This window comes from Rhinichthys klamathensis, unplaced genomic scaffold (assembly GCF_029890125.1).
Source record: "Rhinichthys klamathensis goyatoka isolate OS25496 unplaced genomic scaffold, OSU_Roscu_1.1 h1tg000395l_1, whole genome shotgun sequence".
NCBI classification, from domain to species: Eukaryota; Metazoa; Chordata; class Actinopteri; order Cypriniformes; family Leuciscidae; genus Rhinichthys; species Rhinichthys klamathensis.
In genome coordinates, this window is record NW_026606897.1 from 1,352,832 (window position 1) to 1,376,472 (window position 23,641).

The 23,641-nt window shown below is 38.6% G+C and overlaps 1 protein-coding gene across 1 annotated transcript in view; it reads right to left on the reverse strand.

Moving 5' to 3' along the window:
* LOC130070165 (complement C4-B-like) overlaps positions 1–23,641 on the reverse strand; it is a 184,978-nt gene that overhangs the window by 63,371 nt on the left and 97,966 nt on the right. Inside the window, exons 4-20 of the mRNA XM_056234460.1 lie at positions 20,391–20,461; positions 19,324–19,412; positions 19,096–19,178; positions 18,853–18,940; positions 18,540–18,660; positions 18,298–18,427; positions 17,554–17,666; positions 17,210–17,371; positions 15,168–15,335; positions 14,717–14,902; positions 14,427–14,582; positions 14,173–14,305; positions 11,194–11,265; positions 8,439–8,648; positions 846–957; positions 552–622; positions 333–472 (exon numbers count right to left, since the gene is read on the reverse strand). Coding sequence (XP_056090435.1) covers positions 333–472; positions 552–622; positions 846–957; positions 8,439–8,648; positions 11,194–11,265; positions 14,173–14,305; positions 14,427–14,582; positions 14,717–14,902; positions 15,168–15,335; positions 17,210–17,371; positions 17,554–17,666; positions 18,298–18,427; positions 18,540–18,660; positions 18,853–18,940; positions 19,096–19,178; positions 19,324–19,412; positions 20,391–20,461 — 2,105 coding nt within the window. The remainder of the gene's footprint in view (positions 1–332; positions 473–551; positions 623–845; positions 958–8,438; positions 8,649–11,193; positions 11,266–14,172; positions 14,306–14,426; positions 14,583–14,716; positions 14,903–15,167; positions 15,336–17,209; positions 17,372–17,553; positions 17,667–18,297; positions 18,428–18,539; positions 18,661–18,852; positions 18,941–19,095; positions 19,179–19,323; positions 19,413–20,390; positions 20,462–23,641) is intronic.

Consider the following 23,641-nt stretch of genomic DNA (forward strand, 5'->3'; position numbering starts at 1 on the left):
ATTAATCTCAGAAATCATTTGTCTACTAATGTAACAAATACTCTTATGATGATTTAAATTTGGTTTTATTTAAAACAATTATCATATGACTGAACCAACTTGACTACACCAATGAAGTCAATTTTAAGGACAGGTGGAAATAAATTCTTTAACGTAACAACAGCAACTTTTTACAGTTTCAATGAATTAATTAATTTGATAATAAACATAAATTTTAAGTTTATGCACTAGTAAAATGTATCTTCTGTAAATGGTTATACCAGTTATTATTGTCAAAGTGGTACCATAGTGCAGTGAATTTGTTCTGAATTTCTTTTCTTTTTTAAACAAACCTCTCTTTTCATCTTTCCATAATTAAAGATCACCACAACTATAGACAGTTGTTCAAAGCGTTTGACCGAATAGGGAAGCCTCAAGGATATAAAAACCGGCTTAAATACAGGAAGGTCAACAGGCTCTGTCACACAAAATCCTGTAAATAATAAAAGTAAAAAGTTTAGTTCTTTGGTGGATTGAAATTAAATTTGATAGCAGTGAAAGTGGAATATTACCATGGGATGCAGATAAGCTGAGAGCCTGGATCTCCCATGTTGTGATAGAGTGGGGTAAATGAATTGTGTGTCTGGAAGAAAGACCTGGTGCAATTAAATCATTATACAAGACCTTTGTACACACTAACACTTAACACTGTTTAAAAAAAAATGGAAACATTTTAAATTGTAATAACTTTATGTATAATATTGTAAAAGTGAGCACTTTTTTGCCTTAGACTCTCACATATTATGGACTTAAATGTAACATTTATATATTCTTAATTTATAGTTACAGAAAGATAAGCTATTCACCTAACTTTTCCTTTCACATCCATCTGCTTAAAACCAAAGCTTGGAGGGAAGTATCTGCGGAATGTTTGTATTTCAAAATCAAAGAATTCCTCATCTTCATTAAAATCAGCACCTAGGGAGATTAAATATCGGTGAATCGTTTGTGATTTTTTTTAAATTGTTTTTGTTTTGATTACTTCACTGTACAGATTGTGGCACAGCTTAATTTACAAAAGCCTTTGTGTAATGATAGCTTACATGGAGCAGACGAAGGCAATGGTGAAGATCATTTATTTACAATAGTGAAGAACCAAAACTGTGAAACCAAACAAACTAAATCCTGGCATTAAACACAACATAAACTATGAACTTGACAACAAACAAAGGGCCTGGCATGTGGAACATGGAAGCGTGTAAACAGCATAACGTTTTTCAATATATTACAAAGTAACATGCAAACTTAAGGGCTAAAATATGAGACTGTGGGGATCACATGACAAAAGCAACCAATGGATAGACAGAACTAATGAAACAAGAACCAATGAGAACATGACACATGAAAAAAGGGAACCAAGGAAAACAAGAAACATGAACAGGGAAGTGTCAGGGTTCTCTTACGAGAGGTTCTCTCGTACTGCGTAATATCTTACGCTAGGGGAAAACCTCTTTTCCTCAAGATATTGAAGCCAAAAATTATCTTTAATTTTGAATTAATGTAAAACGCATTGCAGCAGCATGCAGACATAGGCAAAGGCGGCTAGCGTGCCTATTGGCTGCCCTGCGGCAATTGCTGCAGCCTATCGAGAGAGGCCCTTCTGTGACGGTCCAATGGGGACGCTTCGCGCCCACTGCGTCACCCTCCCACCGAAACGGGCGTGGCCTAGCCCTATAAATATAGCTCGATGGGCTGATATAATCTGATTTTCATCTCTTCAGCGAAGCTCACGCATCGCTGGATCCAGAGTGAGAAGCCACGCCGTCGAGCTTTCTGCGGGACGAACCTCTGCACTGAAGTCGCTGGCCTTCCCCTCGCCGCCTTCAGCCACCGTTCCTGCTACGCTATTCGGCGTACTATATATCCTTTACTCTGCTCTGTGTGTGTGTGTGTGTGTGTGTTCGCCCCGCGACTCACACGCCTATCATCTAAAAGAGCCTTTTTAAAGATGCCATCCTCCTGTGGCTCGTGCCGAGCCCCACTCAGTGACGGGGACCGCCATGTGATGCGTTCCTGCCTGGGAGAGGATCATGCAGCTCTCGCGCTCGCCGACGGCAGCTGCCCTCACTGCGAGCTATTGCCTACGGTGACTCTGAGGACTCGCCTGGCATCCTTCAGCGAGACTGCACTTCCACCTGCTACAGTGCCGTGCCGTAAAAGCGCCATACTCAGCGGGTCCCCGAGCCTTCTCCAGCCCGTGAAAGCTCGCCGGTTCGCCCGCCAGCTTCACCAGCTTCACTCGAGTCGCTCAATGACGGATAACGCCGCCGCGCGCCGCCGCTTCCACCATTAATGACGACGAGAAAGCTGCATCTGTAGAGAAGGCCAGCTGCTCTATCCTGACGTCAGACAGTGAGGATTGGGTGAGCTCTGTGGACCTCCCCTCCTTCTGTCCGCGAGTCGTCAGGGAAACGGGCAAACATCAAGACCGCGGCTAGCTTTCTTTACGTTATAAGAAAGATACCCCGCCCCCACCCCCCATGGGCGTGCGTCACCGGCAAAATGAGGGAAGAGTGTGTTTTAGTCCCGCCGAGGCCGGACCAATCTCCATTTCTCAAACATTTCTCAGCTCCTCTTAGTTTGAGCGGCTGAAAATGTCAATATTGTAGCAATGAGCCTGTTGTATAACACGCACACCTGCACACAAACGCCGACACACACAAAACTGTGATGACACTCTCTTATCTGCTCTTATCTGAATTAATGCATATTAGTGCACCCGTATTGTAAAGTGTTACCAATTATTCTTTTCCCCCATCTAGTTCAGACCCTGCATTTCGCCTCTGGTCATCTAACGGCCTTCTCAAGATTGGTGACCTCTATGAGGATGGTGTATTTGTCTCTTTCTCCTCGTTATCTAAAAAGTATAACCTACCCAGTCATCACTTATTTCGGTTCTTTCAAATCAGACACTTCATACAGAAGCAGTTCCCCTACTTTCCCAATCGTCCCCCTGAAACAAAAATTGATCACTTTCTTGCTTTAAAGGGTTAGTTCGCCCATTTAAGACATGAAGTTGTATGCAATCCTTACCAGCACTATAGTGCATACACACTGACCCAATCTGTTGTCACCTCCCTGGTCAGAGTTCTGGCCGCTGGAAGTTTTTCAAAAAAGTACTCCCGGTTATTTTCCGGTGCCACAAAACTGTGCGTTTTTACGTGAAAAAATTATTTGCGTTTCAAAGCTTGATTAATTTACCACACAAAAAACACGCCGGTCAAAATTCATACCTCAGTTTTAATCGGCACTATTTTCTATCCATTTCTATCAATCCGCGCTGCTGTCAACGTCAACAGTGCGCACGTTCCGATCAGCTGTTGATAGCGCGACTCGCTGACAACATGTCTGACTGCGAAACTTCTGATGATGAAACCAATTTTAGCACATTGTCAGACGGATCAGATGATGAAAGTAATTTTAGCACGACATTTGATTGCAACACAAAACCTCAATTGTGTGTGTGTTCAATCAAATAGTTTTCTCAGCAAATTGTACCAATATCCCTATAGCTGTTTTTATATTAGACATCTTTTCACGTGTTTTATAATGGAGTCTAAACATCAGCTTGTTTACCGTACAGTTTAGACATGGGATCATAAAGTTAGTAAATAGAGCTTACCCGTGGTACTGGTAGACAGCAAAACTCTTTAATTTTCCTTTTCCTCCTTGATTGGGGATGTAATCGTCTTCGCTGAAGTGAGCACTACACACGCGAAAATCCTTTATTTTGGATATTTTAGCTCCCGCAGAGTAGCCGATGGCAACCAGCCAAATCAACAACACGCGCTTGCACCCCCTGCTGGTGAGGTCGACTAACAACAGATGGAGATTATGCTCGGTAAGCTGTCTCATAGTTATATTCGAAACAAGAAAAACGATAGCCTGGCATGCCAGACCTACATCAAGATGTTAGGTCTGGGAACTCTCCATAGACATACCTCAATCCGAGGGGCGGGATAAACGGTTACCTTTCAAAATCCCTCTGCACGCAATAGGATAGTGCTACAACCAACCAGAGCAACGAACAGTTGTGGATGAGTGAGTCCCATGCGTTTTTCCACCAGAGGAGCTAATTGATATATTAAACTTTTGCCGTATCAGGTCGGTAAAACTCCGAACACATCTTCCTTTTTTAAGAATGACTTAAGTGACGTTCTCTTAACTCCAAGTCCTCCAGAGTCGCGGCCAAAGCCGATTCGAAAGACCGCTGCATCTTCATTGTTTTCAAGTAGCAGGAAAATCACCTATGGAAATCACGCGGAACGTCATGAACTGTGCCGTCATTGTGTTAAGCCCGCCCGCCGACTCTATATACGATGTAATTGGCCTGACCAGTTTTTGGTTTTTACAGCTCAAAAGCCTATGGAGAGTTGCTAGACCACACTGGCTGCGAAATAATTTACGCTGCCGCTAGGGTGCGTCTAGATTTCTAGGCTAGGAAAACGATGGAATCTGAACTTTGATCCCGGCACATCCTTGTGGTCACAGCCTGGGAATTTACAAGTTCGCACAATTGTTAATTTAATACTTTTTACGTTGTTGTCAATCGATTGTGTAAACACTATGGAACAGCTGATCGGAACGTGCGCACTGTTGACGTTGACAGCAGCGCGGATTGATAGAAATGGATAGAAAATAGTGCCAAATAAAACTGAGGTATGAATTTTGACCGGCGTGTTTTTTGTGTGGTAAATTAATCAAGCTTTGAAACGCAAATAATTTTTTCACGTAAAAACGCACAGTTTTGTGGCACCGGAAAATAACCGGGAGTACTTTATTGAAAAACTTCCAGCGGCCAGAACTCTGACCAGGGAGGTGACAACAGAGTGGGTCAGTGTGTATGCACTATAGTGCTGGTAAGGATTGCATACAACTTCATGTCTTAAATGGGCGAACTAACCCTTTAAATGCCAACCACAGGCATTTAATCTCAGTCATTAATAATTTAATAAATTATATTAATCCAGACCTTAATGACACTCTCAAAGATACCTGGGAGCAGGACCTTAGTGTTACCATTACTGAGGATCTATGGCATAACATCTTGAACCAGGTACATACCTCTTCCATATGTGCCAGGCATGGCTTAATTCAATGTAAAACTGTTCCGAGCGCACTTAACCAATGCCAACTTGGCAAAAATGTTTCCAGACAAGAGTGCTGCCTGTAATCGTTGTAAACATCCACCTGCCAACCATCTACACATGTTTTGGACTTGCCCACAGCTGGTAACCTTTTGCTCTAATGTATTTCAGATGCTTAAAAAAGCTTTTTTCCTGATTTGGTTGCCCGAGATCGTAAAGTCATCGCTTTTACTACAGTCCTGGCCAGAGGGGCCATCCTTCTTAAGTGGAGGCATGCTTCTCCACCAACACATGACAGGTGGATACAGGACATTTTCTACTGTATTGGACTTGAAAAGTTAAGATACTCACTCTCTGGTTCACTTAAATCCTTTTACAAGACTTGGGATTCCTTTTTAAATTACAATAAGGGTTTACCCTGTGCACCTGTAACTGGCAATGGTACATAATTTTCACTTATTAGAAGGATCTTTGTAGGGAAAATGTAACTATTATTATTATTTTATATTTATATTATATTATTATATATATATTTTTTTCAATTAATTTTTTTTTTTGAGCTATTGGATTGAGGGGGGGGGGGGGGGGGGGGATCATGTAAGGGATTAATAATGGACAATATTTTACTGTCTACTGTTTATGATGTTTTATTTTGTACTGTCACTGAAAACCAATAAAAAACATTTGGAGTACAAAAATTGTTAATTAGGAAAACATTTTACACACACACAAAAAAACAGTTACACAAAGTTAAATTTTCACACAGTGTGACAGTAATTGTAATTATTATTATTATTATTTTTTTGCCTCAAAAAAACTGACAAATGACAAAAGAATTAATGAAAACAAACAGTAAGGAGATTGCTGCTCAAGTTCAGTTCAAGTTAGATTTCATCCCACCCCCCCCGAAAAAAAAAGAGAGTCCTTGATTCATCAATGTCTTAAAGTTCGGGGTTTTTTTTATATGTAGTTTTTCTGTTAAATTTCAGCCAACAGAAAGAAGGGTGAAAAAAATGTTTTATTAATAAATAAATAATCAAACAAGTGTTTGGTGAGTGGGTGTGTGCATGTGTAATGAGCGGGTATGTGTGTGTTGACTGCGTGAAGCAGTCTGTGTAGCGGCCACAGCACTGCAAATTCAGGGCCGGGGAAAGAGTTTGAAGACTTGGTGTGGGGTTAAAAGAGACAGAGACACAGACACTCCAGCAACGAATAGCAAAGACAGCCTCCAGGTAGCGTGTGTCCCACTGAGATAACCTACATGTTTGTTTGTTTGTTTTTTCCGCTACTCCTCTTCCGTTTCTCTCTCTCTTTTATATTAAATTTCCTCTCCACTTCCTCATTGGTTTCCACCCATTAGGAAAAGTGAAAAAGCCGGTATGGATTTAATGAATAAAAAATAAAAAATCCCTGGCTCCACCAGCTCTCAACAAAGTAACATGGCAAACATAAGGGCTTAAAAACAAGACTATGGGGATCACATGACAAAAACAACAGACAGAACTAATAAAACAATAACCAATAAGAACATAGCTGCATCCGATACTTCCGAACTACACTCACCGGCCACTTTATTAGGTACACCTGTCCAACTGCTCGTTAACACTTAATTTCTAAGCAGCCAATCACATGGCGGCAACTCAGTGCATTTAGGCATGTAGACATGGTCAAGACAATCTCCTGCAGTTCAAACCGAGCATCAGTATGGGGAAGAAAGTTGATTTGAGTGACTTTGAACGTGGCATGATTGTTGGTGCCAGAAGGGCTGGTCTGAGTATTTCAGAAACTGCTAATCTACTAGGATTTTCACGCACAACCATCTCTAGGGTTTACAGAGAATGGTCCGAAAAGGAAAAAACATCCAGTGAGCGGCAGTTCTGTGGGCGGAAATGCCTTGTTGATGCCAGAGGTCAGAGGAGAATGGCCAGACTGGTTCGAGCTGATAGAAGGGCAACAGTGACTGAAATAACCACTCGTTACAACCGAGGTATATAGCAAAGCATTTGTGAAGCCACAACACGCACAACCTTGAGGCGGATGGGCTACAACAGCAGAAGACTCATCTCCACTACAAATCTCATCTCCACTACAAATAGGAAAAAGAGGCTACAATTTGCAAGAGCTCACCAAAATTGAACAGTTGAAGACTGGAAAAATGTTGCCTGGTCTGATGAGTCTCGATTTCTGTTGAGACATTCAGATGTTAGAGTCAGAATTTGGCGTAAACAGAATGAGAACATGGAACCATCATGCCTTGTTACCACTGTGCAGGCTGGTGGTGGTGGTGTAATGGTGTGGGGGATGTTTTCCTGGCACACTTTAGGCCCCTTAGTGCCAATTGGGCATCGTTTAAATGCCACGGCCTACCTGAGCATTGTTTCTGACCATGTCCATCCCTTTATGGCCACCATGTACCCATCCTCTGATGGCTGCTTCCACCATGTCACAAAGCTCTAATCATTTCAAATTGGTTTCTTGAGCATGACAATGAGTTCACTGTACTAAAATGGCCTCCACAGTCACCAGATCTCAACCCAATAGAGCATCTTTGGGATGTGGTGGAACGGGAGATTCGCAACATGGATGTGCAGCCGACAAATCTGCGGCAACTGTGTGATGCCATCATGTCAATATGGACCAAACTCCCTGAGGAATGCTTCCAGCACCTTCTTGAATCTATGCCACGAAGAATTGAGGCAGTTCTGAAGGCAAAAGGGGGTCCAACCCGTTACTAGCATGGGGTACCTAATAAAGTGGCCGGTGAGTGTATATAGTAGGTGAAAAAGAGAATGTGACAAAAGTAGTATGTCCGAATTCACAGTATTCGTAAAAGAGTAGGCAAAAAGTACACGGATGACCTACTATTTACTATGGGATACTTTACTATCCCATGAGGCCATATGGGAGATGATTTGTGAATGGCAGTGAAGTGATAATGATAATGATAATGTATATGATAATGACAACATGGCGGATGTAGTACGTCTGGATTACACACATACATACATAGAATGCACTTTTTTTTAGCAGTCATGAAGTAATTACTTATTAAAATAAAGAGAGTATGTGATTTCGGACACAGACCCAGACACATCAAACAAAGGAACCAATGAAATCAAGACACGTGAACAGAGAAAGCACACGCCAGAACCACATGACGGGAACAGGGAATCACATGGCAAGACTAGATTCCAAAATCAGACATGAAAGACATGAAACAAAACCAAAGCAGATATGACACTTTGAAAGCACTTTTAGTTTTTTTACTGACTTGTGCATGCATGATAGCTTTTCATTAGAGGCTATACTTACTTTTTCTATCCCCTTTCTTCGGGTTCTCTTCTCTTTTTTTGTCTCTTAGCTGGGTTGCAAACTCACAGCACTCTTGGAAGGCATTTGCACAGTTTCTGTTTCCCATTTTGCTCACTCTCTTTGCTCTGTCCTTGCAAGCGAACCTCATAGGAACCAGGGTGAAACCATGGCGACAACATTTCTGCAATTCATCTATCTTAAATGCAGCCTCTAAGGGGAAAAAAATGAGCAGGAGGGGTTGACAGTAATTGTACAGTTTCAAAAGCAAAACCAGTACAAGTCTGGTCTAAGTTCTCAATCTCATTAAAACATAAATTGAAAAATATGCATAAAGGCTATGTATAGCAACAATAATTGAAAAAAAGAATAGAAAACATAAATTGTACATTAGACGCACTCAGTAATTTTCATTAAAAGTTTAATTAGCCACTATGGAAATTAATAGTTGGCTACTTTTGAACAATGTTAGGGAAAGTTTTGATCCCACTTTATATTAGGTGTCTTTAACTACTAGGCCTGTACAAACATTTTAAATTAATAATTTGATGCAATGCACTTATTGTGTACAGACTTTTTTACAATGTACCATTTTATAAGGTGCACAAACTACAAGATCTTTGGTCATGCGTAAACCCCAACTAACAACGGAAAAAAAAAAACGTTTCTTTACATTACAGGCAGACAGGCTCAGATCACGTCTCTGATATGCTCTTATTTGACAAGCATCAGCGACCGAAACGAGCACAGATTTGGCCACGGTCCGGGGGTTTTGTAGCCTAGAAATCTAGACTCCCCCTAGCGGCTGCAAAAAAATATTTTGCAAAAATATTTTGCAGCCAGTGTAGTCTAGCAACTCTCCGTTGACTTTCGAGCTGGAAAAACCAAACTCTAGTCAGGCCAATCACATCGTGTATAGAGTCGGCGGGCGGCCTTAAAGTCCCCGTGAACCGGAAGTTGCAAACGACTTTTCTCCAGTGTTGTGACGTATTTCCGAGAGAAACCGAATACTAAATGAGGCAAAATAGTGGGCGTGGCTTTTTTTCCAACTAGCACCTGATTCGATCTAGAAAAGTAGGTGTTTTCATTCAGCCTGTCTACTGTCTGTTGGAGGGGCGTGGTTACGGATGTTAAGCAGACACCCAAACCGTCAAACCTACGTCATCAGGAAAGGTCCTCCAATGCAGAGGGGAGGGGAAATTTCAGATTTTAATTAAAGATTACGAAGCCAAAAAAATTTTTTTGTGTGGATTGACTTGCATGGATGAATTGTTCACCACAAAACGATCAATTTAGGCAAACAAAGTAGGTATGGTCAATTTTGAATTCATGGGGACTTTAACATAATGACGACAGAGATGCGACGGTTCACTGCTACTTGAAAACAAAGAATGGCTGCTGCTGCTGGCGAACAGCTGTCTTTCGATTCGGCTTTGGCCACGACTGGATGATTTAAAGTTAAGCTTTTCTTTGAAACATGAACAAAGAACGGCACTTGATTCATTTTTAAAAAAGGAAGATGTGTTCGGAGTTTTGCCGACTGGATACGGTAGCGCTATCCTATTGCGTGCAGAGGGAATTTGAAAGACAACCGTTTATCCCCCCCCTCGTGTTGAGCCCTGTCAATGGTGAGTTCCCAGACCTAACATCCTGATGTAGGTCTGGCATGCCAGGCTAGGGGTTTTGTAGCAGACCTTGGACAGCAAAATCCAGCCAAATGTCGTGTAGTGTAAGCCTGCCTTAACCCACACTTGGCAAGGCAAGGCAAGTTTATTTATATAGCACATTTTATACACAATGGCAATTCAAAGTGTTTTACATAGAAGAAATTAAAATAATCAAAACAAATAAGAATAATTTAAACCGTTTAGAATAAAAAATAAAATAAATGAATACTGGTCCACGCCAATTTGGGTCACAACTTCTTTTATTTTTCTCTCGGAATCGTTCCTGATGCAACCCTGGCACTTAATTTTTTTAACTGAGTTCTTTTTTTAAGCAAATGAATTAAACTGAAAGGTATTGTGCATTACTTTCTTTAAAGCAACTCAAATTTTGATATGTAAATGTATAAAGTAATGTGTTACTTCACTACATCAAAAAGTAATTAGCCTACGTAATGCACGCTACTTGCAATGTGTTAGCTCCTACACAGCTTTTGAAAAATTCTGTTTAAAAAGAGACTTACATCTATGAAAGCTTCTTTTCGCCATGGAATAAAAAAAAATTAAAAAGGCATTTGATGACTTTTTTCTCCCGGAATTGTGAGTTTATATCTCACAATTCTGAGGGGAAAGGGTCATATGCCCTGTGGGGAAAAGAATTGTAAGATAAAACATTGCAATCACCATTTTTATAAAAAAAAATTATTCTGTGGCAGAAAAAAACGTCCATACACATGAGTGTTGTGAGACTACAACTAAAACAAACTATTAAAATGTTTTTTTTGGTAATTAAAATAAATCTGAAATAAAATAAAATAAAAATAGTAGATTAAAAACAAAAACTTCATTAATAAAAAACTTAAATTAAAATTTTAAATGTTGCCTCGGCAGCTAAATGAAATAAATAACAATTACTAAAAAAAAAATTTAAATTGATAAAAGCACATAATATTAAAATTAAAATGATAACTGAAAATATACAAATAACAGCTAATTAAAAATATTATGAATATAATACTATATAAAAAAAATCCTAAAAAAGGTTTGATAATTGATACAAAAGGTAAACAAAAATTCTGCTGACAATACTATACCTTTTTTAGCCATTTCTCTTTGAATATCTGTAGAGCGTTTGTTGCGCCTAAAACCAGACTCGCAGCTTAAACCTGGAAGTACAATGAATTGGAAAATATTATTTCCATATTGTAACAACCCTTTCATGTAAAGGCAATAAGCACAGTACCAGTCTGTTTCTTTTTAAGTACTGATTGAAAATAAAAACACAGAAAATTAGCATTAGGTTTCCATTTCTCATGTAGCCTACTGTAATAGAGAAGAATTTGGCACTGCAACGGCTGGTCCGAACAGACATGATGCACAGTTATTTGCTATATGTAACAAGTAATATTTAAAACCCCACACCCAACAAACAAACTGTGTGAAAATTGTCTGAGACAATCCCAAAGAGTAATTTTATAGAACTACTAGTTAATGTAACCCCACCTATATTGTCTCCTTTCAAATTAATGCTCATTTAATGACTCACACTTATGTGTATATCACCTCCTCACAGAATGCAGCATGTGTTTGTTATATTAATCAGAGTATAAATGGACACGGAACCATCAAAACCTTCTTCAGAGACTTAACAGACTGCTTCAACTGCAAAGGACTGTATGAGTTCCCAGATTACGATTCTGCCTGCAGATTGATGCCACTTAAACGATTCGCGCTGTACATGCTAAGAAAGAATAATTTTTCTGTGACCATGAAAAAAACCATTTCTGAGAGCTGATACTTGTACCCCTACTCAGGTTTACAAGTCACTGAGTAGAATGAACACACTCAAGGCGGCAAATCCAGATAACACCCCAGGATGTGTCCTCAAGGTGTGTGCTTCAGAACTGACCAGCGTAACCACTGACATCTTTAATCTTTCCTTCACCCTGGCTACAGTCCCCTTCTGTTTCAAGTCCACCACTATCATTCCTGTTCCAAAGAAAGAAACAGACTCCTGTCTTAACGACTACAGACCATTGGCTCTCACAGCGGTTCTCGTGAAGTTTTTTGAGAGTCTAGTCAAAAAACACATTCTGAGCATTATGCCAACAAACCTGGACCCACTACAGTTTGCATATAAGACAAATAGATCCATAGAGTATGGTATTTAATTTGCTATTCACAAAATTCTGACTCACTGGAAAATAAAGATTGCTATGCCAGACTACCCTTTATTGATTATAGTTCGGCATTCAATACTATCATCCCCTCAAAACTGATGACCAAGTTGCATAACATGGGGCTGCCTTCTACACTGTGTAACTGGATACTGGAGCTTCCTCACAGTAGACCACAACATTTTCGCATTGGAAAACACCCCTCCAGCACCAGAATAATGAACACGGGCACTCCTCAAGGCTGTGTACTCAGCCCCATACTGTACACTGTTTTCACGCATGACTGTGTCGCTACCCAGCCCAACAATGTCATCATAAAATTCGCAGATGACACCACAGTCATTGGTCTTCTTGTCACAGGCAAAGATGAGACTGCTTACCGGAAGGAAGTGTTAGAACTGGTCACATGGTGTGAGGCTAATAACCTCACACTTAACATCAGTAAGACCAAGGAGATGGTTGTGGAGGAATGAGAATGTCTATCAGCCACTACTGATCAGAGAAGCTGAGGTAGAGAGAGTGGTCAGTTATAAGTTCATTGGTGTCCACAACTGTGAAGACCTCAAGTTGACGCAGAACACAATGAAACTGGTAAGGAAGGCCAACCAAAGAATATACTTCCTTAGGAGACTGAGGAAGTTTGGCATGTCACCACATATACTCCATAACTTCTACAGATGCACTGTGGAGAGTGTGCTAACTTGCTGTGTGGTCTGGTAACAGCACAGCGAGCCCGTTCTCATCCCAAGGCGTCATACATGTGACGCTTTGGACATTTCGTCGAAATCTTACACACATGGCATCCTTTAGCGTCAATATGAGACGCAGAACCCAAGGCGTCATACAGGTGACGCTCGTCTAAATCCGACGCACATGGCATCCTTTAGCGTCAATATGAGACGCAGATCCCAAGGCGTCATAACCGTAACCCTACCCCAGACCAAAACCTACCCATAACAGTGCGTGTTATATTGACGCTAAAGGATGCCATGTGCGTAAGATTTCGACGAAATGTCATATGGCGTCACCTATATGACGCCGAAGGATGAGAATGTGTTGGCACAGCACATGACAGAAGGGCACTACAGACGGTGATAAAGCTGGCCCAGAAAATCACAGGGACAGATCTCCCTTCACTGCAGGACATCAACAATAAAATGATTTACAAACAGACTAGCAGCATTATCAGCACTGCGTCCAGAACACCCAGGCTCCGGAACAGTCTATACCCCCAGGCCATTCGACTGATAAATGGTTGTCACCCCCTGCCACTTCCACCTAGACAATAAGGATTAGATAAGCCCCTCTGCACTTTACCTACTGGACTTTGCACTACCTCATACTGCATTTAACTGATAGGCGTGGACAATTCAAATACCAACTTTACATAGACACTCGACACTTTAATTCTAATGCCGATTTATCGTTACCTGCACTGCAACATTATAATGTAAAAGACTTTAATCTCTTATTCTTTTATTCATACAGAACATATAATTGTCATTACTTATTAATTTTAATGATTATTCCTGGTTTGTCATTCATGGGATATTTTCTATGTTTTATCGCCTTGTCCTTATATATATATTCTTGTATATTCTTTTATATTTTATTGTCTTTGTAATTTATTGTATGTTCCCCTTCTACCCTGTTTTTCTCGTGAGGAGATAATAAAATAACAATTTCATTGTACCAAGTACATCTGACAATAAAGATTTTAAACTTTTGATAGACCGACAAAGTGTTCACTGGATGAACAGGTTAACTGATTGTAATGTTAATTCTGATACATCAAGTTAATTCGATTAACTGATCCAAATATTTGTAATTAATTATGTTATGATTAATTATTGATATTTCCCCTTTGAGCTAATTTGCTACAGCATCATTTAGCACCTTTTCTCATCATTGAACGGATTGTGGTCGAGTGTGAGATGAAGGTCAGACCAGCGTCATTAAAAACAGCAGCTGTGTTCTCTCCACCGCCATACGAACACCCCAGATCATAAGACTGCATTGAGGTGAACACCTTCACAAGGGGAAATTGAGAAACAGTAAAAGAATGAGAACTCAAGAACAGATTTAAGTTTATCTTATATGTATATCTGATATACAGTATCTAATTTTTTATTAGAGACAGTACAGCACACCTGTTTTGGAGTGAGTTTGTTTTGAGAACCCAGGGGGTAAATGGCTTTGTCCACAACTAGTAAGGCCACTTTTGCATTCTGTGTTCCCACATCAATGTCAAGCTCAGCTGAACCTTCTGGCTCATAATTATGATTGCCATTCAGTTTTATCTCAAGCTAAAAAGGAGATGGGAAAGCAGAACTGTAAACATTTGGCAAGATTTTCACTATACTGTTTAATTCTGACATAAAATTATGAAAACATTGTAAGCTGTTAAAAATAATTTGAACGATTTTTAGTGTCTGTTTACCTTTCCTTCACACCTGTCCTCTACATCCACCCACACCGAGTCTGCAATGATGTCACCATCTGTGTCATAGTAAAAGGCGATCACTCTGAAGGACGGGATCATCTCTGGGCTGATACGGATGGATATTTTTACTGTAGAACCTGATGCAACAGAGCTCGCTGTTCTCAGCATGCCTCTGCTGACAATCTGAACAGATGCACATATTTCTCAAGAGTTCAGAGGTTTATAAAATAGTCAATCTTAATGAAAAAAACCTAATGAGTGCAGTAAAAATATCTAAACATGCTTTCTGTAAATCAAAATAAATGTGCTAGAGAAGGAAAATTGAGTAAGAGATTTAAAATATTGTTTTCTGAGAATATACCTTAATTTTTTTCTCGACCAATGGTATATTAAAAACATTAGACATTTCACCACATGTAATAGAAGGAACATTTAATACATTACTTACCATGTAATATATTTGCCCTTCTACTGGATTGCCAATGACATAAAATACAACATCTAGAGAATCTTCTAATGACAGGACTTTATTAGTCACACTCAGATACAGGAAGCTGTTTTTTGTGGATTTCTTTGGGCGCACTTCTTTGGTTGACCTGAAACCATCGACTGTTGCCTGTTGAAATTAATCAATCAAAAATGTACATAGGGTGGAATATGTAGAATATAGTAACTGAAAATTTTATTTTATTTTTATTAGGCCTGTTTCACACCACCTACAAAATCATTGTATGTTGTAACTAAAGGGTTAGTTCGCCCATTTAAGACATGAAGTTGTATGCAATCCTTACCAGCACTATAGTGCATACACACTGACCCACTCTGTTGTCACCTCCCTGGTCAGAGTTCTGGCCGCTGGAAGTTTTTCAATAAAGTAGCCTACTCCCGGTTATTTTCCGGTGCCACAAAACCGTATGTTTTTACGTGAAAAAATGATTTGCGTTTCAAAGCTTGATTAATTTACCACACAAAAAACACGCCAGTCAAAATTCATACCTCAGCTTCAATCGGCACTATTTTCTATCCATTTCTATCAATCCGCGCTGCTGTCAACGTCAACAGTGCGCACGTTCCGATCAGTGTTCCATAGTGTTTACACAATCGATTGACAACGACGTAAAAAGTATTAAATTAACAATGGTGCGAACTTGTAAATTCCCAGGCTTTGACCACAAGGATGTGCCGGGATCAAAGTTCAGATTCCATCGTTTTCCTGTTTCGAATATAACTATGAGACAGCTTACCGAGCATTATCTCCATCTGCTGTTAGTCGACCTCACCAGCAGGGGGTGCAAGCGCGTGTTGTTGATTTGGCTGGTTGCCATCGGCTACAGGCTACACTGCGGGAGCTAAAATATCCAAAATAAAGGATTTCCGTGTGTGTAGTGCTCACTTCAGCGAAGACGATTACATCCCCAATCAAGGAGGAAAAGGAAAATTAAAGAGTTTTGCTGTCTACCAGTACCACGGGTAAGCTCTATTTATAACTTTATGATCCCATGTCTAAACTGTACGTTAAACAAGCTGATGTTTAGACTCCATTATAAAACACGTGAAAAGATGTCTAATATAAAAACAGCTAGGGATATTGGTACAATTTGCTGAGAAAACTATTTGATTGAACACACACACAATTGAGGTTTTGTGTTGCAATCAATAACATTGTCGTTGTGCTAAAATTACTTTCATCATCTGATCCGTCTGGCATTGTGCTAAAATTGGTTTCATCATCAGAAGTTTCGCAGTCAGACATGTTGTCAGCGAGTCGCGCTATCAACAGCTGATCGGAACGTGCGCACTGTTGACGTTGACAGCAGCGCGGATTGATAGAAATGGATAGAAAGTAGTGCCGATTAAAACTGAGGTATGAATTTTGACCGGCGTTTTTTTTGTGTGGTAAATTAATCATGCTTTGAAACGCAAATAATTTTTTCACGTAAAAACGCACAGTTTTGTGGCACCGGAAAATAACCGGGAGTACTTTATTGAAAAACTTCCAGCGGCCAGAACTCTGACCAGGGAGGTGACAACAGAGTGGGTCAGTGTGTATGCACTATAGTGCTGGTAAGGATTGCATACAACTTCATGTCTTAAATGGGCGAACTAGGCCTAACCCTTTAATACATAATAGTAAAAATAGTAAATATCAGCAATGGGTTTCATACACTGTAACTGCTTGGATTTTTTTTTTTGGATTACCTTATCACAAAAAGGATTTGGAGTGTTCTATTTGAGCAAGTCTCTTTCTTACGGCTTGCTCCCTTTTTTGTCAGGGGTCGCCACAGCAGAATAATCCGCATAGCAAAGCACACAAATATGAGTACGCAATTGGTTGTCTATTGTTAAGTGTCTAGCTGTAACATTCTAACACCACATAGTTTCACACTGTACAAGTTTGGCACCGCAATGTGGCAAAATCTGGGGCTTTTGCCAGCAGTGTGAAACAGCCTTCACATGTATTAAAATAACTGTATTCTTTGATTGTTTAACCTTCACTGAAATGGAAGGTGGTGTTCCTTCCAATTTGAAATTTTGAAATGCGATTCCCTCTTTATTAGTTTTAATATTTAGGGTCTTTTCTTTGGTGCTTGAGACATCTAACTTCACTTGAACGTCTTCAGCTGGTGAACCATTTGGGTGATGGACTGTGACCTAATAAATAACAGAAACCACTGTTACCCTATCCCAAAATCATCAGCAAAATGTTTTCTATCATAGAGTGAAAGCTACCATTATGAATTACTGCAAGCATAATCCTCTATGACTGACAGTATCATTATGATGCATAGTATTATAAATAGAAGTTTGATTATATCAAATGGTGTTTTATTTACCACCGCTTGAAAGGGAAATGTAGGTGTGTAGAACGATCTTGTCCGAGACAGATCCACATTGTACGGACTCAAAACAACGGGAACGAAAGCTGCTGATTTCTGTACCTCACCACCTTTGAGAGGTGCACAGTCATTTTAAGTAAAAAAAACAAAAACAAAAAAAAACATTAGGCTACATAGCACATGCAGACAAATTACATTGGTTTGTCTGTTTAATCAAAAGTCTGTTCAGGTAATCTTGCATTTTTGGGGGCAGATTTACTAAACAAATTAGCAAATTAGCATAAAACTGCAATCCCATAAAAGCACAGATGGGAGTTGAAAGTTATGCGAGTAATCCACTGACAAAAAAAAAAAAAAAAAAAAAACAGAGAGAAAGAAGAGATGCAGCCATGTCAAGAGCAAAATAGGTTAAGACTCTTTTTTTTCAATGTTAAATAATGGTGCAAATACCAGTATAAACAGAAAACATTAGTAAATCCCATTGCATGATTTATTTAAATACTCTCCCTCCATAATTTATGCGTATGAATGGGAAAATCCAACAAATGCATATGCAATAAGGTCAGCTGCAAAAATATCTGTGCATGCCTCATTGTGTGTCTTTAAAATCATAACAGTAGTTTTAACGCCAAAAGAGGGTTTGTGTTGGCACGAGCTGTTAATAAATCTGACCCTTAGTCTTTAAAGTTCAATTAACTTTGACAAAAAAATGATTTCATGTCTTGTGTCACGATTGATTACTTAAAATATCTGTGACTGTGACAGCAATGTAGAATTGGGCCTGAATCACTGCCAAATTTTCTAATGTTGAATCCAGGAGTTGCTTTATTTCTGAAATTTTAACTGTAATCTCAGCATGGCCTCCTTTCACCTAAAAAGGGGAAAACACCATGAAAGAATATTAAAGAGTGATCTATGAGTATAGTAATCTATGAGTGTACTTACTTTTCTTGGCGATTCAATAGATTACGGTTTCTACTCACAGATCCAGTTTTCTCCAGTCCCTGGATGAATTTTATTTCTCCAGGATAATTTTGTGACTCGTCTTTTTTCATCCCAAACCAACAGTTGAAAGCACCATCAATTACCTTGCCATATGTGTATCTTTCAAATCATTAAAAAGAAAACATTTTTAATCAACTGTCTCAAATTTAGTAATTTCTAATTGATACCATTAATAGAATCCCCCCTAAAAATACAGGTTTGGAATGGCATAAGGATGAGCAAATGACAAAATTCTTCTTTTGGGGTAAACTATCTCTTGAAGAGTGTTATTTGATCTGAATGTGAACTTACGAGGCTTGAATGGTGAATGTAAATGTCTCCGCATTCACAAGCAGAAAGGTTTTCTCTGACTGAACAGTAACCTCAAAACTAGGAGGAACTGACAAAAATGCAATGTATTTGAGTTAGATGCAATACGATATCTGGGAAATAAAGTTATATGTGTATATATATATATATATATATATATATATATATATATATATTGATAATTGAAAATATGATAATTTCCATGACTAGTTTAATTTAATTTACCAAATTTCTGGACCCTGAATTCACACACTGCAGGATTTTTCTCGTCACCTTTGTAATGTGCTGTAATCTTCCATACACCAGGTCTGGAGAGATTGAAATAAACATCTTATATGGGCTGATAAAAAATACAGCAGCTTCAGAATGGTGCCATCTTAAAAGACTGAACAGCCATCAGAGATGTTTTACTTCAAGATATTTAACTAAGATAGAAAATGAGATTGACTGTACTTTGAAATATCAGGGATGTGGTAGCTCTTTGACAGAATGCCATCTAAAACTTTGTGTGTCGATTTCTTGACCTTGTTCCCAGCAGCATTCTGAGGATATAAAGGTCAGTTAGGCATCCCTTACAAAACGTTAATAAAAAAATACACATAACAAAAAGCTGAGAAAATCACTTATTTGTCAAAGACTACATCCGGATCGGATTTAGAATGATGATCAAAATTGATCAAAATCATCAATGGAGTAGATTGCTTCCATCAACACCCCCAAAGTTTCAGTCCTAGACTTCTTCCTAGGTTGGGATTCAATTTGGTAATGTCAGGCAGTTTTGTCAGATTTATATGCTTTTTAATGTTTGATGATACTTGTTTATCTCGCTTGTTTCTGCTGCTTCTTCGCCTGTGTTTTGATCTGGAGATTTCAGAAGAAAAGCGTAATAGCTTCCCCTACCATATAACAGTGAAAACATAGATTGCCCGACATTTCTGTAAATGATGGAGAGAGAATTTAGGAGATTTGAAGTAAACTCCTACACTACCAGTTCGCATACTCAGATTTAGGAACACGTATTTTTTTTCATAAATCAATATTTTTAAACAATGTAAGTTTATAAGACAGTATATAAATCTATGTGAAAATGCATTTAATAGGCTATCAATCAAAGTATTAAAATACAAACCAAGTATACTTAGCATATTTAACTATGCGTTTAAGTTTGATCAAAAGATTGAGTACAAGTATAGGCCAAATATACTTAGTCTTTCACTGTCAGTATGGCTCAAGTATACTTAAGTGTCATTTTAAGTATATTTCGGAGAGGTACATAAAGTATATTTCGGAGAAGTACACATATTTCTGAGAAGTACACAAAATGCAGACTGAGAGTATAATTCCTTATTTTTAGTTTAAAATAAGTATACTAATAGCATACAGTTTATTTTTGCTCAATAAATTATGAAATTAATTTAAGCTACAGGAATAATCATATTTCATGAGATAATCATATAAAAAAAAACCTCAGAGAATAATTTATTGACAGTAAGATAATGTGTTAGTACTTTCATACTTACATATATAGAGATAAGAACTATCACTGATTTTGGTTGCATGGAGTGGTCCAGAGTGAAGACCCTGAACAAAACTGAGAAACAGTAAACCAGGTAAAAACAAAGCAGTAATATACATACATAAATTTTTGACTTGTGACATGCTACATTTACATTATGTGAGAGACTAAATGGAAAGTGTGTAGTTCTTTCACCTTTGGGGCCAATTAAAATGAACTAGTTAAGTTAGTAGGAACCAGAAAAATATATATATTTTCAGTTAGGACCTGAGATACACATTAATAATAATAATAATAATAATAAATACGTCACCTATTGTGTTTTGGTTCTGTTCCAGTCTATCTGACTTTGCCTGTGTTCCCTAGTTAGTTTCATGGGTTGTTAATTAGTCACATCTGTTCTGTTTTCCATTGATTACTCCAACTGTATTTAACCCTCTTGAGTTTTTTCTTCAAAACAATGTGAAAATCATCCTGACCACTCCTTCATACAAAACAATATATTTATTTAACTTTTGTAAGACACTAATTGTCAGAATGACTGATATGCGGGGAGGGCGTGAAACATCATAAACAATGCTGTGATTCACACCTGAAGAGACAAAGACCCTCCCTGGGAACATCAATGAGGAATGTGACAGAGGGAACTATAGAGAATGAATGTGAGGAGACTTAATGATTGAATGTATTGTTTTGGCTTATTCACAAAATCAAGTTTAAGTTAAAAGAAGTACCATACCGTAAACTGACTATAAATTTTCTTTACACAAAGACTTTACTTAAAAACTGTTCCATTTAAATATATTTTAAAATGGAATTTATTCCTATGATCAAAATTTTCAGCACCATTAATCCAGTCTACAGTGTCACATGATCATTCAGAAATCATTGTAATATGATTTGCTGCTCAAGGAACATTTTTGATTATTATCAATGTTGAAAACAGTTGTGTAAAAAAAAAATCAGGATTTTTTGATGAAATGCTGTTATTTTGAACTTTCTATTCATCAAAGAATCCTGGAAAAAATTGTACACAACTGTTTTTAACATTCATAATAATAAGAAATGTTTCTTGAGCATCAAATGAGCATATTCAAATGATTTCTGAAGGATCATGTGAAACTGAAGACTGGAGTAATAATTAACATCACAGGAATAAATTGCATTTTAAAAATATATCCAAATAGAAGTCTGGAAATAATCCAACGAATATAAATAAAAACGTACTCATCCGAAATTGTATTCACGGCTGGATGAAGTCGCTATTCAAAATGTAAACGTTCATTGTCGGAGTCCCGCTCTTCTTCTGAGGAAAATGCGATCTCTTCGTCACTATCCAGGACGAGCTGAAGAGCTTCCTCACCTGTGTAGCGTGCCATCTTCTAAACGCGCAGGAAAGTGAATGAAACTCATGATGAAACTTTAAGGGTTAGTTCACCCAAAAATGAAAATTTTGTCAGTAATTACTCACCCTCATCATGTTGTTCCAACCCCGTAAGACTTTCGTTCATCTTCGGAACACAAATTAAGATATTTTTTATTAAATCTGAGAGCTGGATTACTCCTCCATAGGCTTCTTAAGGGATCGAAACTGACCGGCCCAAAAGTCATGAAAGACATCGTTAAACTAGTCCAAGTGACTACAGTGGCTCAACCATACGTATATCAAGCGACGAGAATACTTTTTGGGCACAAAAAACAAACAAAAATAACGACTTTATTCAACTAATCATTTCCTTCTATGTACGGCCGTGATATTTCACGTAGTGATATCGCGCAAAGCTTCTAGGTTGCACGTCACACGTAGGCTCACTATTGGCCGACGCTGGTCATGTGTGTGATGCGTGACGTACAACCTAGAAGCTTTGTGTAGTTTCACTACGTGAAATATCACGGCCCACAGAGAAGGAAATGATTAGTTGAATAAAGTCGTTATTTTTGTTTGTTTTTGCGCACAAAAAGTATTCTCGTCGCTTGATAAACTTAAGGTTGAGCCACTGTAGTCACTCGGACTATTTTAACGATGTCTTTCATAACTTTTGGGCCGGTCAGTTTCGATCCCTTAAGAAGCCTATGGAGGAGTGATCCAGCTCTCAGATTTAATAAAAAATATCTTAATTTGTGTTCCGAAGATGAACGAAAGTCTTACGGGGTTGGAACAACATGAGGGTGAGTAATTACTGACAGAATTTTCATTTTTGGGTGAACTAACCCTTTAATGATTTTTAAGGCATTGTTGGGGGCATTTACCATTTCGCATTGATCGCCTCAACACATTATTTTATGAAAAGCGCGCTCTCCGCGTAGGTGTGATCACATTAACGATAATTATCTGAGCCAGGAGAAACTGTACATATCTTTAGTTTCATACTGATTACATTGCAGGATAATACTTGTTTTAAATGTGAATTGTTTTATTTAAAAGTAGACATTTCAAGCTTTCTTTAAATGTACGTTTTATGTTTGTGTGATAATATTCGCTGAGTTTCAGAGACTGCGACAGCTGAAAGCTCGCCCTGTTTATTTTCTTTATTTTACAAAAACACAAGGATTTGTTGTTATTGTGAGTGTAGCCTACACAAATAAAAGAAGACCCTTTATAGTTTATAAAGATGTATAAAGACTTATATGTATGGCCAAAAATGGCGGAGTAGTGTAAGTTGTTTAAGCTGTCATGAGGAAAAAATCCAGCAGAATGCGTCGGCGCGTTCTTCGGGCTCAGGGGTTTAATCTCTCATATTCCTCAAGTTCATTGTCTGGTATCGTCTTAGTTTTAGTGGTTTTGTTTAATGTGTTTGTGTGCAATCTCCATAGTATTCCTGATGGATTTAATAAAAACTATGTGTTATTCACGTTGTGACATAGGCTGCTGTAATTTCTTGATGTTAATGAAAAGAAAACATCTTGATTACTGTTGTAACTCTTGTTGCCTGATGAGGGAATGGAGATGTTATGTCGATACTGACATTAGGGGGTCTTAATTGGGAGCCCCAATGAAAAAAATGGCCAATGAATTTGGCGAGTGGAATTTGCATGGCTAGCCACTCCCCCGGACATAGGGGTATATAAGACAGTGGCCTGCATCCAGTATTCAGTTTTGTGCTGAGGAGCCGAGACTGTGTCCCGGCCATTCAGCGGGTAGTTAAAGGTTGTGACAGGAGGGAAGTAACGTCTCTGTTCCCTCCATCAGAAAGGGTTTTCAAAAGTAACGAAACGTTCCTTTTCTGTTTGCAATACATCGATACTGACATTAGG